General features: G+C 46.6%; 1 protein-coding gene across 1 annotated transcript in view; it reads right to left on the bottom strand.

The window, feature by feature from the left end:
- ELF5 (E74 like ETS transcription factor 5) overlaps window positions 1–14,676 on the bottom strand; it is a 33,035-nt gene extending 18,359 nt beyond the window's left edge. The window contains exons 1-2 of the mRNA XM_005890890.3: window positions 14,589–14,676; window positions 7,459–7,583 (exon numbers count right to left, since the gene is read on the bottom strand). Of these exons, the coding sequence (XP_005890952.1) occupies window positions 7,459–7,579 (121 nt within the window). The 5' untranslated portion in view covers window positions 7,580–7,583; window positions 14,589–14,676. The remainder of the gene's footprint in view (window positions 1–7,458; window positions 7,584–14,588) is intronic.
- Between the last annotated feature and the right edge of the window lie 1,850 nt (window positions 14,677–16,526).

Raw genomic sequence — 16,526 nt, 5'->3', positions numbered from 1 at the left:
CCCCTTGTGGGTGCTTGGGGGAGTGAGATGACCAGCCTGGGGCCCGATGGCTACTATCATCACTTCACAGGCGGGAAACTGAAGGCCCAGGAGGTTACGTGACTCTGCTAAGGCCGCACGGCTGGTCAGTAAGGGAGTTAGGCCCCACTAACTCGTCCATCTTTGCAGGTGGGAAGTTGGCATCATATTTGCCTCCCTCTTCTTGGTTGACAGGGACCAAACTGGACACACAGGCTAAACAGTTTGGATGACGGTATATACATAGAAGGGGCTTCCCAGGTGGTGCTGTGGTCAAGAATCTGCCCGTCAATGCAGGAGAAGCAAGAGATGTGGGTTTGATCCCTGGGTGGGGAAGATCCCCTGCAGTAGGAAATGGCAACTCCCTCCAATATTCTTGCCTAGAAAATTCCATGGACAGAGGAGCCTGGTGGGCTACAGTCCATGGAGTCTCAAAGAGTCAGACACAACTGAGTGACTGAGCATGCATGCACATATATAAAAATATAATTAAATTAAAATATATGTACATAGTTTATATAAATACTTATATAGTACAGTGTATGTATGTATATTTACATATTTTATGTTTCACATATATATTTATATATATAATGTACATATATAACCTAGGTTTAAAAAATCAGAGTAAGGATAGAGAGACTGGTGATAACACTGTTTGAATGACATGAAGACCATCCTACTACTTGGAAGAAATGAACTCAGAGAAAATAAAAGACAGGGTAATTCACCCAGAGAATATATTATCTTCAACAGGTTGTACTGTCTGGAAATGTGAAGTGTTTTCCTCAACATGTCTACCATTCACAAAATAATCTAGACTTTACAGAGAAACTGTGCCATGAGCCACTTCTGCCTGTGTTTACCAGTTGGGGACAGACGACATCCCATGTCTGGTAGGCTTAATCCAAAGGTTCCCAGGCCATGATTACACAGCGGGCTTGGCCAGCTCCTTTGAAGTTGGAACTAGGTCAGGACACTTGTTTAAAGGGTTAGCTGCACTGGGAAGAAGACTTATGGGGTTAAAGGGAGTTTTCAGCAATTCTGGGGTGACGTTCTCAGAGACGATGCTATACCCTGGGATGCATTCAAATTCAGAGGGAGGGCTTAAGCTTTTAGAGCTGGGCTAGTGCACTCAGATGCCCACAGGGTCAGCAGGTGATGCCCATGTCCCAAAGTGGCTGCTGATGGGGACCGTGAGAATGGGCAAGTTCATGCCAAGTGGACAGTTGTGGCCCAGCTCTGCCAGTCGGCTGTTGCCAGGCAGGAAGGTAGGCCTTGTGTTGCCAGGCCCAGATTGTTATGTGAAATCTCACAATTTTTAAGTGCTGACTTATTTAGTTTTTAAAAATCACTCCGAGGGGCAGTTAAAACTCTTTCCACAGGCTGGCTCCCTCCTGGTGGTCACTTTTGAGGGAGAACTTGACAAGCTTCTGGACAGTTGTCTCCTTCCAGACTATTGTTTAGAGTGGGCATGCTAAGAGTTTATTTATATTTATTGAAGTATAGCTGATTTACAGTGCTATGCTAATCTATGAAAGTGAGAGTGTTAGTTGCTCATTGTGGTCTATAACCTCTGTCCATGGGATTCTCCAGGCAAGAATACTGGAGTGGGTTGCCATTCCCTTCTGCAGGGGATCTTCCTGACCCAGGGATCGAACCCAGGTCTCCCTCATTGCAGGCAGATTCTTTACCATCAGCCACCAGGGAAGCCCAAAGTGACTCACTTTTGCATATATACACATTCTTTTAAAAATATTCTTTTCCATCTTGGTTTATCCCAGGAGATTGGACATAGTTCCTTGTGCATACAGTACCATCTTGTTGTTTATCCAATCTAAATGTAATAGTTTGGGGAGGGAGAGGGATGGACTGGGAATTTGGGGTTGGTAGAGGCAGAATTTTTATTTTTTATTTTTAGCTGAATAGTATTTTCTTCAAATTGAAGTTTATCTGGAAAAAAGCAGTGCTGCTCTGCTGGGAGTTAAGGGGAAGGTACTAGATGGCTTCCCCTCCTTAACACCACAAGGCTCCTTGAAAAATTACTGTTCTGGAGCTTGTTATTTGAATTCTCCCTTAAAGCTGAAAGTGTGTGTGATCTCACACTTAGGGGGCCTGCCTCCTAAAACTCGTTAGCAAAACAGGAATAATAGGATCTGCCTCTCCAGGCTGTTACAAAGATTAAGTGAATCAATGCATGGAAAGTGCTTGGAACAGGACAGGCAGAGAGTAAGTGCTCATTCAATACCATTAATGTTAAATATTAACATGTACTTGTTAATATTGGGGTCACTCCATACCACTATGTTAATTGCATTTCCTCCACTTGTTAGCTGTGCAATCCTAGTAAAGTTTCCTAACCTCTCTGGACTTCAGCTTCATTCATCTGTAAAACAGGAATAATAATAGTGTCTATCTTTTAGGAAGCTTGCTGTGAAATGGAAGAGAAATGATGCATGGGCTGAGAGAAACTTAGCCCAGTGATCTCGATGACAATTCAGATCAACAATTCCCTGTGTCACTTGTAATTAGTTATTATTTGGGGACAACATTTGTTCTCGGGGAAATGATGCTGTCTCCACCAGGGCCTCAGTCTAACTGAGGGACATGCAGAACAAAGGAACCCAAGGACCCAGCGAGACGGAGGCAGACAGTCTGGGTCGGAGGAGACCTGAGTTAGCCAGCCTGGACTGTAATTAGCATGATTTATTAGCATCAGAACCTGGGAAAGTCTTTTGCCTGGAGCAGTACTGAAGAGGGCCAGTGAATGGACTAGGTAGCACAGGGCACCGTCAATTGTGGTTTGTCACTGAAAGGAAGGACTTTACGAGGAGGGACCTGAAATGATATATGGCTTCTAGGTTTCCCTCCAGAGTTGGTCTAGCCCCATCCAATAGTCTTTCTTGACTTTCCTTCTAAGCCTGTGGAGTGATTTAGACCATGAGATGGAAGAAAAAAAAAAAAAAAGAGCCTGGAGCAGTGTGAGAAACTGGATGGGGAAGAGATGAGAAGGCTGGCTGGGTATCATCCAAAAGCCGAGGCCACGAGCGTGTGGTTAGAAAGGACAGAGAGCACCAGGCCCTAAGCCGTCCCAGGCCACAGCTGCCCAAAGGCTCAGACGTGTGCGGGAGAGGCTGGAGGTGGCTGGCAGTGAGGTCTGTCCTTGGGAGTGTGCTGGGGTATGACCACCGCCACGGGGCTCACCTTAGGCTTTCTGATGATTTTATATTTCATTATTTGATTTTGATTTAGAAATTCTGAGACTCTCTTTGATCTCAAAGATCCTATCTCTAAGATTCCTATACCTGGAATAGGAATCTTACTTAAGAAAAGCCCCCCTGGAACCCAGATACCTCTCTCTCTGAGTATCTGGATATTAATACCCAAGATCAGCATTTTGTACCTTAAAAAAATTTTTTTTTCCATCAAATAAAATCTCCTTGTGCTTGTGCTCAGTGGCTTCAGTCGTATCTGACTGCTTGCAGCCCCATGGACTGTAGCCCGCCAGGCTTCTCTGTCTATGGGATTTCCCAGGGCAAGAATACTGGAGTGGGTTTCCATGCCCTCGTCCAGGGGATCTTCCCAACACAGGGACTGAACACAAGTCTGCTGTACCTCCTGCACTGCAGGTGGATTCTTCACTGCTGAGTCACCAGGGAAGCCATACAATCTCCTATAGCTAACGTATTTGTTGAGCACTTAGTACATGCCAGTTACTCTGCTACACTCTTGAGTTTTCTTATCCCATCCTCAACTCGAGGTCCTGGATCATGTAGCCTATTTTACAAAGTAAATGAAGAAAGAAAGGCAGAGAATGGTGAAAGCCCTTCTTGAGGTCACACAACGAGTAAGTGGCCTAGCAAGGTGAAAAGTGAAAGTGAAAGTCACTCAGCTGTGTCTGGCTCTTTGCGACCCCATGGACTATACAGTCCATGGAATTCCCCAGGCCAGAATACTGGAGTGGGTAGCCCTTCCCTTCTCCAGGGTATCTTCCCATCCCAGAGATCGAACCCAGGTCACCACATTGCAAGTGGATTCTTTACCGGATGAGCCACAAGGGAAGCCCAAGGAGGAGGTCATTTAGGTGTAACCCAGCTCCTGCAGCCAAGCCTTGGTAACCACTATACTGCACTGTCTTTGGAATCAAAGTGAGGGTGGGGGTGGAGAGGGGAGCCTAAAGTTTGTCCATCTCAACTGTCACTCCAGGTCCCCAAGGGACCTCCTAAGAACCCCTAGAGCTGCCCCAACCTAGAAAGCTCTGCTGCAAAGTATAAGCAAGATCCCAAAGCCAAGGTACACTGCACATTGGCCTGGCCATCTTGGCCGTCAGGGGAGGGAGGTGTGGGTTTATGGAGGGTCAGGATAGAGTTCCAGGAAGTAGGGGTGAGTCAGGATATTCCATGACTTGTCAGATGCTTGGCTACTGGAACTCGATTGGAGAAATCATCTTTTAAAAACATCACCTGCTAGTGAAATGTACACAGCTCTCCACTATCCAAGCTGGATAAAATTTTCCAGTATCTGTAATTCTTTATTTTAAAAGAGCTGAAGGGAAGTTCAGGGTGAACTCATGACATTCTAGAGCATTTTGCAATCTGCGACCGTCCACTCGCCAGCCTGCAGGGCAACCTCTAAGTGCTGGTTTTAAGAGAGGCCAGGTCCTGAGCTCTTAACACATGGAGGGTTCAGGTTTGGCTGCCTCTGCTAGAGCTATTTAAGAGGCAGTAAATAGCTGGTTCTCCTGACCATGTTGCTTATTCCTCCCTGCCCTTTTTATTTGTAGACATCATTTATCCAGCAGGCATACCATTTCTCTCTCCCTTTCTCTCCTTTTTGTCTCAAAGTGTCTAAAGTGAAGTCGCTCAGTTGTGTCCGACTCTTTGCAACCCCATGGACTGTAGCCTACCAGGCTCCTCTGTCCATGGGATTTTCCAGGCAATAGTACTGGAGTGGATTGCCATTTCCTTCTCCAGGGGAATCTTCCCAACCCAGGGATCGAACCCAGGTCTCCCTCATTGTAGACAGACGCTTTACTGCCTGAGCCATCAGGGAAGTCCTTCAAAGTGTCTAAGCTGCCAACAATTCTGAATTGGATAGGTTGAGATAGAGACCCGTGTCGCTTTTGTTCAATACGAAAAGTGAGGCGAGGAGAGAGAAAGCTGTTTTTCCATGTGGTGTCTTGGTTGCTGGACACCTACCAAGTGCCCAGCACTTTGCTAAACACATTATATGTGGAATCTCAGTCAATCCTCCCAACACCGGGAGGCAGATGCTATTTTAGCTGAGGAAAACATATCTCAGAGATGTTAGGGAAAACCTGGCCAAGATCACGGGGCCAGTCAGTGCCAGCACCAGCCCCGTCACCTTGGACCCAAACAGGAAGCTGCCATTTGGACAACCCTGACTTCAAGCTGGAATTTCCTAGGAGGTGGGCAAGGACTTCAGAAGAGATAGCCACTAAGGTGGCAAGTTGGCAGAGCAGTGTCTGGAGGAGAACTTGGCTATCTCCTGATACATCCCTCTCAGAAGGTTTTTGCACATACTCAGACCCATGTGTCACCTCCTGGGAGACAAAAAGACAGAAGGCCCTGCAGGGCATTCCTCCCACCAGTGGGAGCCTGGTCCTCACTTGGGACTGTTTCACACCCAAACTTGACCTTTATAAGCTCAGAAACACTCGGCTCCTTCTGAAATCCAGAGTGCAAGAGGGAAAGCCCCAAACCTGGCCCCTCCCTTGGTAATGGCAGGGAGCTGGCCCACTCTTGGCCATGCCTGGTTCCAAAGTCTGAGCTCCTGACAACTACAGAAGCTCCTGGAACACTGCATGGGGCAGGCACCTGAGGCTACCCTCTCCCATCCCACTCTGACACCACCTGGTAGAAGAGGCAGGAAGAGGCAGCTCCCAGGATGGCAGGTCTGGGTTATGTGTGGGTGGGGCTGGGCTCCACCATCACGGGACACGCAGGGAAGAGACAAGGACTTGGAAACCTCTGTTTTCCTCCTTCAGATTTAGCCTCTTGACCAAACACAGGGTGGGAGGGTAGGGAGAAATTGAGTACATTTCTCATTGTCTTTTTGGGAATGAGGCGCTCTTTAGGCTTGAAGAACTGTCCTGTGCAGCAGGATGAGCCAGGTCCCCATGCAATGATCTGGACCCTAGGAGAGTGAACCCTGTCACAGATACCTATGTGTCACGTGCAGGGTTAGGGGAGGGTGTGGGATCGGTCTATGTAAGCACGCGCCTCTGGTCTGTCTGTGCAGTGCTGGTTTCTGGCCTGGAGGCAGGCACTCCTTGAGGGGGGCATTTCACAGTGACCTCGGAGACTCACCCTCTCCTGGAAGCCACCTGCTTTCTGACTCCGAGTGTGAGCCCCGCTGGGCCGGAATACACAGGGTCAAGGCTGGGTGGTGAGGCCTGAGGGCTGGATCGGCGCTTGCATCACCCCCACCGCGGGGTGTGTACCTGCTGTGCTAGCAGTCAGCCAGGCTTGCCGTGATGTGCAGTCACCCGGCACCTGGGGACAGAGGCCCTCAGAGGGTTTCTGGGGCAAAGCTCAGCTGGCCTCGCTTTGGCTTATGGCCTGCACAAGGCCCCGTGCTTTCTTCTTAGGTGGAGAGAACTGGACTAGGAGAGGAGGAAGCGTGGGGAGGGCGGCCTGGGGGGACAACGAGGGGACCCCTGTTTACTGAGCACTTCCTTGGTTGCCAGGTTATATATTTCACAGTTTGGCTCTCTTGGTCCTTATAAAATTCATCATCCCTGCTCTAGCGATAAGGAAATAAAAGTTCAGAGAATAGCTATAATATTAATACCGATAACCACAGCACTACACCATATGTAAGATGACCATGTAGGATAGTTAAGGGCACAGAGCTCAAGTCAATGTGCATGAGACTTAGTTAACTGTTAGACCTTGGGTGGGTCACGAAACCTCTCTGTGCCTCAGTTTCTTCATCTATAAAGTGGGAATAATTACTAATTTCTCTTAGGGTTTCTGGAAGGATGAAATGGGTGTTTGGCATAGGGTCTGGGGCACGGCTAGTAAGTATTTAGCAAATATTGGCTAAAGCCAGGATGCTCAAGCAATCACAGTGTACTTACTAGGCTTCAGCCTAAGGGTTTCTACTATTTTGTTTAAATTAATTGCTCCAGGACATTGGTGTTATCTCCTTTTTACCCATTAGCAAAATAAGGCTCGGAGAGGTTAGTGGAGTTTCCCAAGGCCACAGAGCCGGGAAGAGGTTGCAGTGAGGATTCTAGGGCTTTCTTCTGTGCAGAAGTGGCTCTTCTTCCTGCCCCGGACTCTGGCAACCCTCTGTCCTGAACGCGGGTGAGAGCTGGCCTTTTCAGGCCGTCATGGCCTTGCTGCCCACCTGAGGCCAGCACCACCTCCTGCCCCACCTGTCCCAGCTCAGATGGGCTTCTCCAGTCATACACACCTGTCTGATGCTCAAAGGCAGGGTAATACTCTTCATTGCTGAACAGGTCAGTCCACGACATCAGGGGGTCGCAGAAGGACGTGTTGGGCAGGAAGGTGCTGTGTGTCACTGAGTCCAACATCACCCTGTAATATCAGAAGAGGCTGTGAGGAGGCGGCAAGCCACACCACAGGAGACCCCAGCAGGGCAACACTTGTTTTTTGTTTTTTTGACTGTATCACTGGCATAAGGGATCTTAGTTCCCCACCTGGGGACTGAACCCATGCCCCATGTGGTAGAAGCATAGAGTCTTAACCACTGGACTGCCAGGGAAGTCCCTACACTTGGCTTTTAATTATGTCAGCAAACACAAACATGCAGCCTCCCAGGAGCCAGGCACTCCTCTGAGTGCCTTCCACGGTGACATTATTTAATTCTTGCCGCATCCTGTGAGGTTTGTGTGTACATCCCCATTTTATAGATGAGAAAAACTGAGGCAGAGAGGTTGAGACAATTGGTAACATGGCCAGTAAGTGGCAAAGCTGGGATTTGAGGATGAAGGTTTTAATTATCCTTTACTTTTCCTGGTCTCTCTCACCTGGCCCCTGAACTCTGGATTATAATGTCTAAAAATATACTTCTGAAAACAGGGAAAGAATTATTATAAGTGAATGTGCCCACAAACACTAATCCACAATTCTGAAATCTGAAAGCTCTGAAACTGAAAGTATATTTGGGTGTGTTTGGTGCCAACATATTTCCCAGCAAAAACAGTCCTGAGTTGACTGTTGTAAAACTTTTATATATAATTATATCTATACTTCTATATATGTATGTAAACTAAACCATACATTTATTAAACATATGTAACTATAGTATGCCATACAGTTTTATATCTATAGCTATAGTTTCATTTGTTCTACTTGATGAATATTCATATGATACACTGCAGAAAATATTGATGCATTTAAGCAGTCCAAGCAGGCAATATCTTGAGAGGAGTAATCTGTGCTCTGCAGTATATACCCTGGGTGGCTTCCTGATACTTGAAGAATTCTGAGTTCTGCAGCACGTCCCACCCCAGGGTTTTGGATGAGAGAGTGGGGACTTGTCGCCACTGTAACACACTTGCTTCACTGAGTGCCCTGGGCTGAGCAGTTTATTATTCGTGGTGTCCCCAGAACAACCACTCTGAGTCAGGGTCTGGTAGGCGTTCTGTCTTATAGATAAGGGATGGGAGCTCCGAGATTCCAGATGACACACCCAGGTGGCAGGTGAGGGAGTTTGAGTGACAACTCAGGTTGGTCTATTTAAGAAATCATGATCCCAGTTGCTGTGCACACCAGCGAGTGGGAAGCTTTGGGAAAAGATGTCTGATTGAGGTTGGAGAGGGGATAGAAAAGAAGGGGCAAGCATTCTTGCCCACACTAGTCTCCTCCTTCAAATTTCCCTTTGCTATTTTCCATATTCCCACAATTCAGAGAAAAAAAAATTCATTCTTGGTGAATTAGAAAAACTTGCAATAATATTGACGAGATACTTGGTTCTACCCCTTCAGCAAAGAGGACACAGCAGCTCAAGATCACACAGCTGGGAAGTGGCAAAGCAAAGACTAGATTCCATGCTTGGATTATTAAGTGCATGGAATTTTAAGATGGTCAAGAACTTATAAGTCATCTAGTCCAGGATTTTCCAAACTTTAGTTATTCGCCTGCCCCATGATAACTTATTTAATTTATTTAAAAAAATCACCCCCCTTATTGTTTAACATAACTGCATTTACTTAAAAGGAAAACTTTATATCACTACTATAAATGGAAAGCCAGGATTTATTTAATATACATAAGAATAAAGATATAAGCTTTGAAATAAAAATTAGTCATTCATGCCTAGATCAGAGGGTCTAGGCACAACTTACAGGCACAGTCTAGTCCACCACCTGTTTTTGAATGGCTCACAGATAAAAATGATTTTACATTTTTAAATGGTTATATAATACGTGCACAATGCACTTGATTTTGCCTTTAGGCCTGCAAATCCTAAAATATTTACTATCTGGTGCTTTAAGAAAATGTCTGCTACCCCTGACTGGATTTATATCACGTATCATGAGTGGTCTGGCATGTTGGAAATTACTGTCAGTCCAATCTTTTCCCGCATCCAGACATTTTACAGTTGTGAAAATTAAGGCCCAAGAAATCTGTGTAACTTTGTCAAAGTCATACACCCTACAGTGTAGGGAATTAAGTTTTTTCCAATTTTCAACCCATCTGCTTTCCTTTCTACAAACACTCACAGCCTCATCTGCTCACAGAAACATCCCAGGCTCACTACCAGGACAATCCGGATCTTGATCCCTAGAGGGTCAGGGACTGTGTGATTCCAGAACCAGAGATCAATTATTTGGGGATGTTTGCAAATCTGTCACGATCATCACTATCAGATATGCATGAGAACTCTGCTACAGACAGAGAAATAACCGAATTCAGATTCTCATGTGTAGGCACCCTCTCTGGGCATCACTGGAAAGTTGCCAGACTTCCCTAGGAAGTCTCCTTCCTGATGCCCGGAGAGGGTTAACGTGCCCAGCAGATTATCATGTTCCTGGATCTCCCCTTGGGAGCCATATCAAACAGAGGTCAAGGCTGCCTGGGTCTGGACTCTGATTTTCCCACAGATTGACTGGTTTTATATCCCTGAGCAGGTGGCTGGATGAGGAGGGATGGGGGTGGGAGGTTATGAGGAAGAAAGAGGCTTGGTGGGAGCCCAGAGCCTTTTCTACTTTCTGGACTTGACCCTAGAAAAGTTCTCCTAAGTGACAGTTCAAGGTAAAAATACCCCCTACCCCTCTGGATCAGAGGCTCAGAAAATGGGAGAAGAGGGTGGCAGACCTCTGACATGACCTTCATGGGTGGGCTTGGAGAAAGGAGAGGTGGCTTCCATGTGGAGAACAGTTCCCAGGTCTCCGGTGTTAATTAGAAATCCTCCAGATATAGGATGCAACAGTAGGAACGTGCTTCTTCATCTCTGCCTGACAAAGCTCTCAAAAGTCATTCGGTAAATTGAATTTGATCGCAGAAAAATTAGGAATCTCTGTTACCAGTACAATATTTACCTCTTAGAAGGATTTCTTTTTTTTCTCTTTGCACCACCCTACTGGCTGGCACTGTGATTTCTTCAGGGCTGTACCGGGTGATGTCTGTATCTGATTCCCTTTGGGGGTTCCTTCTATGGCAAATTATATCCATTAAGTTTTCTTAAAGGGCTGTTTCTGGTATACAACATGCTGTTTTTCTTCTGTAATTATTTTTTGCTTTGTGGAAAAGTATGTTTTATAAAAGGCAGCAGCTTTTCTTTTTTCTATTGCAGTGGGAGGAGGGGATATTGTTAAATCTTGGACTCTCCACAAAAGACCTTGGCCACTTAACCAGCAGGCCCTAGGTGTGAAAGTTCAGGAATAATGGCTCCTTTGTATTCAGCAGTCCAGTTTCTTAGGCCTTTACAGTCCTTGCAACAACCGAACATTTTAGCTCTTCAGATTTCTTTAATGTAGGCGGAAGAGGGTGGTGGGCAACAACAGCTTTTGGGTTCCCTCTTCTCAGGGAGGACATTGAGGCCCAGTGATATATAGTTTTAGGCCTGAAGTTAGAATATGTATTCCGACGAGGGGACAGTGACCAAAGAGGGAAAAAATTGGTAAAAAAAATTGGTCTTAAGGGTCAAAAAAATCTTAGCCATCATTATCCTTTACGACTCTTCAAAGCCCACAGTACATAAGTGATGAATGGTGAATCTGTGATATTAACATTTCATGGAGGGGGTAAGATTAAGAAACAATGATCTAGGGGACTTCCCTGGTGGTTCAGTGGTTAAGACTTCACCTTCCAATGCAGAGGAGAGCGGGTTCAATCCGTGGCTGGGGAGCTAAGACCCCACATGCGGCCGAAAAACCAAAACATTAAACAGAAGCAATATTGCAACCAATTCAATAAAGACTTTTAAAAATTGTCCACCTTAAAAAATTCTTAAAAAAAAAAAGAACAAAAAAGGGGGTGACAGTGGGAAAAAAAGGGAGCAAAGCATTGGGTTAGACTTAGAGTCAGCAGCAGGACAAGTAGGGGAAGCCTAGGGAGGGTCCTAGGCCTGCTGTTGTAACCCCGCATTTTTGGTTTTTGAGAGACTGGCTGACTTGTCCTCATAGAAGGAGCATTGTGATTCTGCCTCTCACTTTTCTTGGAGCCTCAATACTTCATTGGCTGCATGAACACAACAATGAGATGGACTCTAACACATACCCTAGCTGCGTGATTTTCTTCAGGATCCCACCCGATTTGGCTGACACAGCCATACATGTGCACGCACACACACAGGCATATATGACGGCTATAGTTGGATATTGCGGTCAAGTACACTCACCAAATTGGAGTACAATTCAATCATACAGAGATGAAAGTTTTAGCTATAAAATAATTCCCATGATTTTCTCTTCTCCTTTTCCTCCCATACCCACTTTCAGCTGTGACCTCTGGACATTCTTTGCCTGGGTTAGCCAGACCCCTTAAGTATTCTGAACCCTCGCTCACTGCCCGTCTACAGACCCAGTCTCCCCAAAGTGTAATCAACACTTTAGCTGCCTAGTAGGTAGGAAAGAATCAAGCACTTTCAGCACAAGAGGGGAGAATCAAGTGGGTTCTCTTCCAGGCGTGAGAAAGGCTGGCTGGACCTTTGGGAATGGCCTGGACACTCAGGTCCTTGGTGCCTCCAGGGGCTTCCTACCCTTCTGAGAGTTTGGTTCACTCACCAAGCGTGCACCGGAAGGGTCCACACAGTCAGAGATACAGGCCTGTGGGCTTCTTGCCCTCACACGAGTCAGAGGCGGCAGTCACAGGTGTCGTGTCCATGGCACCTCTGTTCAGCCTCCCAGAGAGAGCGGAAGGCGCAAACCACCCAGCCTTGGCCAGTCTGCCAGACAAGGAAAATTCCTTCCTGACCCTGGCAGAGATCATCAACTTCACTCTGGGCATGTGACCAAAAATTCACCCAATTAAGCACCTACACATTGGCTGTTTATGCACCAAAGCATCACTGCACAGAACGGGCTGTGAAGGTGTAAACCACGGAAAAGGGGGCTCGGGAGGGCCTTCCTTGATCTCACCATCGGGGCCATCTCGCTGGGAAGAATAATGCTTTTCCTCCTCTCAAGTCCCAGCGATACCCCAATGCCCACCAGGTTCCGAGCCCTACGGGCAAGGCAGGGTCTACTTCCTACCTTTTGGACCTCCCTCAGAAGAGACACATGGAGGAAAACCCATTGGTTGAACTATTTCAATGCTTTCTGCTAAAGGCTTGTGGGTTGGGTGCTTGAGTGTTTGCTCTTCTGGGAAAAACCAGAGCAGCTATGAGACTGCTTTGCTGATGTCTTGCCAAGTGATTCCTCATCTTCCTTTGGCTTGTATCAGAAGTTTGCTAGTTTGTTCGTTTTTTAGTTGTTTTTCTAAAGGTGCCGCAAAGACTCATAGGAGTTGTGCTGAATAGTTTACCATGGGCTCCCATACAAGGCTCACTGGGTTTGGGTTAAACCCATGTGTGTGTGCTCAGTCGCTTCAGTCGTGTCCAAACTCTGCAATGCTGGGGACTGGAGCCTGCCAAGCTTCTCTGCCCATGAGATTCTCCAGGCAAGAATACTGGAGTGGGTTTCCATGCCCTTCTCCAGGGGATCTTCCCAACTCGGGGATGGAACTTGCATCTCCTGCAGCTCCTGCATTGCAAGTGGATTCTTTACCCACTGAGCTACCTGGGAAGCTATATTAAATCCATTGGGATTTAAATCCTACCTCTGCCACCCACAAGGAAAGGGATGTGGGACACATTTCTTACTACTCAGCCTGCTGAAATTTTATTCTTTTTTTTTGTTTCATATAAGGTGTGTTGTGTCAAAATCCACAACCCTCTTTGAGCTCATCTCTCAAATGGAGATTTTAACATGCAATACTCAGGATAACCCAAAGATTTAACAAAATTAGGTAATATATGTAGATGAGCAGACATAACGTGTATGTCCATTACTGTCCCAGCAGGGGATGGGGGAATCAACTGTCATCAGTATTCTAAAAGGTTGCTACTTAGGTGACTTCTGAGAAAAGCAGACAACCAATCTGTGAAAACTCTTACCAAGAACGCTTTGAATCACCAGAAAACCCTCTCACAGAGAACACAAGGACAAAAGAATTAAGCTTTCGCTCAGAAGGGCAAACAATCTCTTCCCCTGGGTCTTTAGACTAAAACATGAAGCTGTCTCCCTGAATCACTTTACCTTGCTAGGCTTCAGTTTCCTCCTCTGTAAAGACAATTAGGGATCATTGTCCCTAATGATCTCTGACAGCCTTTCCAGTTTGTAAAATTCTCAGCACATCAGAATGAAGCATATCAGAATGAATGTGGGTCCTCAGCTCCCGCGGGAGAAGGGAGCATGTGCTACACCAGTCTGCCAGCAGGGGGCGAACGCTCAAGAACCTCAGATAGTGCAGAGTCTTAGAAAAGGTCTGAGAATACAGTGGAAAAACCCTAACCATTGCTTTTCTGGAAGCATTCTATACTGAGGAGGTGTGAGAGTGCAGAATGGGTTTCCTTTAAGCTGTTATGTTCAGACAATCTCCTGAAAAATTCCCCAAACTGTAATAAGGCAACTATTTTTTTTTTCTGTTTCAAGGGGGTGCTCCATGAGCAGGCCAATGGGAAAAGGAGGCGCTTAGGCAGGAGGAGGTGGGCTTTTCTTGAAGCTGAATATTTTTTGGTGTAAAATCCAGCTTCCCTTCCTCAGGTTAGCTTGAAGAAGGGTAGAGAATGGCGTGCCCGTACGCATTCTCTATCAGTGAGTTCCCCTTGGTTTAATCAAGTGACCCAGAGGGGGCAGGGGTTGCCACGAAGGGGTTGGGTGGCTACACAGCCTGAGGAAGCAAAAACGTCTCTCTTAGGCCAGCAGTTAAATCCCAGTCAAACAGCTCCGGGGAGGTACTGTGACTGATGGACGTGGCAGGAGGCCTGGCCATCTGGAGCTGGGGACGGACCCACAGACCCAGGCCCCCCACCAGAGCCACTAAGCCCTGACGCCCCTTACGATTTATCCAAAAGAGCAAAGAAAAGGTGCTTACGTGAGGACGGCGGTGCTGGGTCCAAAGAGGAGGTTTTCAAGACAAGAGAAGGCAGGCACTCCCAGCACCGGCGTACGGTGGAAATAAAGGCACCTGTAGCCTTGTGATATAAGTAACACCTACAGACAGGTCCGTTTGGTTTTTCAGGTTTATGCACAACCCCTTTGATGACGGTGACATACAGTGTGACACGGCTCCTTGGAGGGGGAACAGTTCTCACACACAGAAAGTTTACCTTTATCCTGCTTTTGTGCCCAGCTCACCCCCCACCCCGGCTCCCCTGCTCCCCACCCAGGGAGTCAGTAAACAAGCTGAGAATTCTCGCCTCTGGGAGCTTTGCTGGATCCTGCGTTTGCTGGGAACTCTCTTTTGGGCAAGCTGGAGGGGAAACAGGAATCTAGCCATGGTGCCCATCTCTGCAGCCCTCCTTCCCTCCCCCGCCCCCAGCAGTAAGGTGGAAGGGTAGGATAGGGCAGTGGTTAAGAACAGACTCTGCAGCTAGACGGTTTTTTTTTTTTTTTTTTTTGCAGTTAGATGACTGAATTCAAATCTAGGTGCATCATTTTCTAGTCATGTCACCTTGAACCACTTAACTAGTTAGCTAATAACTTAAGTCTCTCTAATGCAAATAACAGGACCTACCCTCATACGAGGTCCTGCGAGTGAAGCACTGTGTGAGCTCTTTGTTTGTTCTGATTGTAGCATTTTCTTTGACAGAACACATTAATCAGAAAGCCCTTCTCCACCACTTCCTCTAAACCCATGCCTTCCCAGCAGATTGAAGGGAACAGCCAGTTTGTAGAACCAATGTTGGGGCCTTGTTTCTACTTTTCACCCAAAGCATAACCAGCCATAGGACACAGTAACTTACTCAACTTCTATCCTCTTGGGACATAATGTGCCATGGGGTTGTTTTCTCTCTTACCTTCCCCTTTACAGATGGGGAAAAGAAGAGGTTTAGGGGCTCAGTCAGGTGACCACAGCTACGAGGCTGGGGTCTGACCTGGATGCCAGCTCTCAGGTGTCTTTGTGAGAACTACCTTCATCCCTATAAGATCAGAAACAGGACCCGACTTAGGCTGAAAACAGAAGTCCCCGGTCACCTGCAGGACAGCACTGATGGCCCCCTGCCTTTTTGCCCTGTGCTTCCAGCTCTCCTGGGCAGCCGAGACCTGTGTCCAAACTGCAGACTCTAAGCTTTAGAGTGAAAGCAGGGACTGGTTTGTTAGGTTTTCTTGGGAGCACCAGGCATGGGTACAAACACAAATACAAACACACATACAGTCTGGGGAAACAAAAGGCAGTTCATTAGAGGACTCAAGTGTCATCATGGAAAAATTGTTGAAGGAAGATAAGAGGATTGCTGAGGATTCTGACTTGCTGTGTAACCTCAGACAAGTCAGGTAGCTTCTCTGGGCTTCATATCCCCTGATGGTGAAAGGAGGAGGCTGGGTTAGAATAGCAACTTTCAAACTGTGCTCTAAGGAACCCTGGAGATCCCTGAAGCCCTCATAGGAGCTGCTGGGGGTGGGTGTGTGAGAGAATGGGATCAGAGTGGGTTAGGCTCCAGGCGGCTCCTCCCTGATTCAGTAAGAGCATCTCGGCTTTTATATCAATCTTCAGGATAAGATTTCTCTTGAACAAAAGAATCCGCACTTGAAAAGAGTTTGCAGAGAATGGGATTGGGTGGTCATTGAGATTCCTTTAAGCTTTAAAATTCTGCGATTTGCCTCTTTCTCCTCTGTGTCTAGGGGATCTGGTTGGTCATACAGACTGTTTCCCACTGTTGGGTACTTTCCCATCTTGTTACTCGTCTTGGAAAGTCTTCTTATGTTTATATCTACACACATATGTTCTTCTTAGCAGAGAGAGTTTCATGGAAAATATCGTATTCTGATATTGTTTTTAGAAAAGAGTCTTTGGAGAAATTACATTTGT

The sequence above is a fragment of the Bos mutus genome, chromosome 15, assembly GCF_027580195.1.
Source record: "Bos mutus isolate GX-2022 chromosome 15, NWIPB_WYAK_1.1, whole genome shotgun sequence".
NCBI lineage: Eukaryota > Metazoa > Chordata > Mammalia > Artiodactyla > Bovidae > Bos > Bos mutus.
Note: the sequence above shows the minus strand (reverse complement) of the source record. Positions and strands in the feature narration are given on the sequence as shown.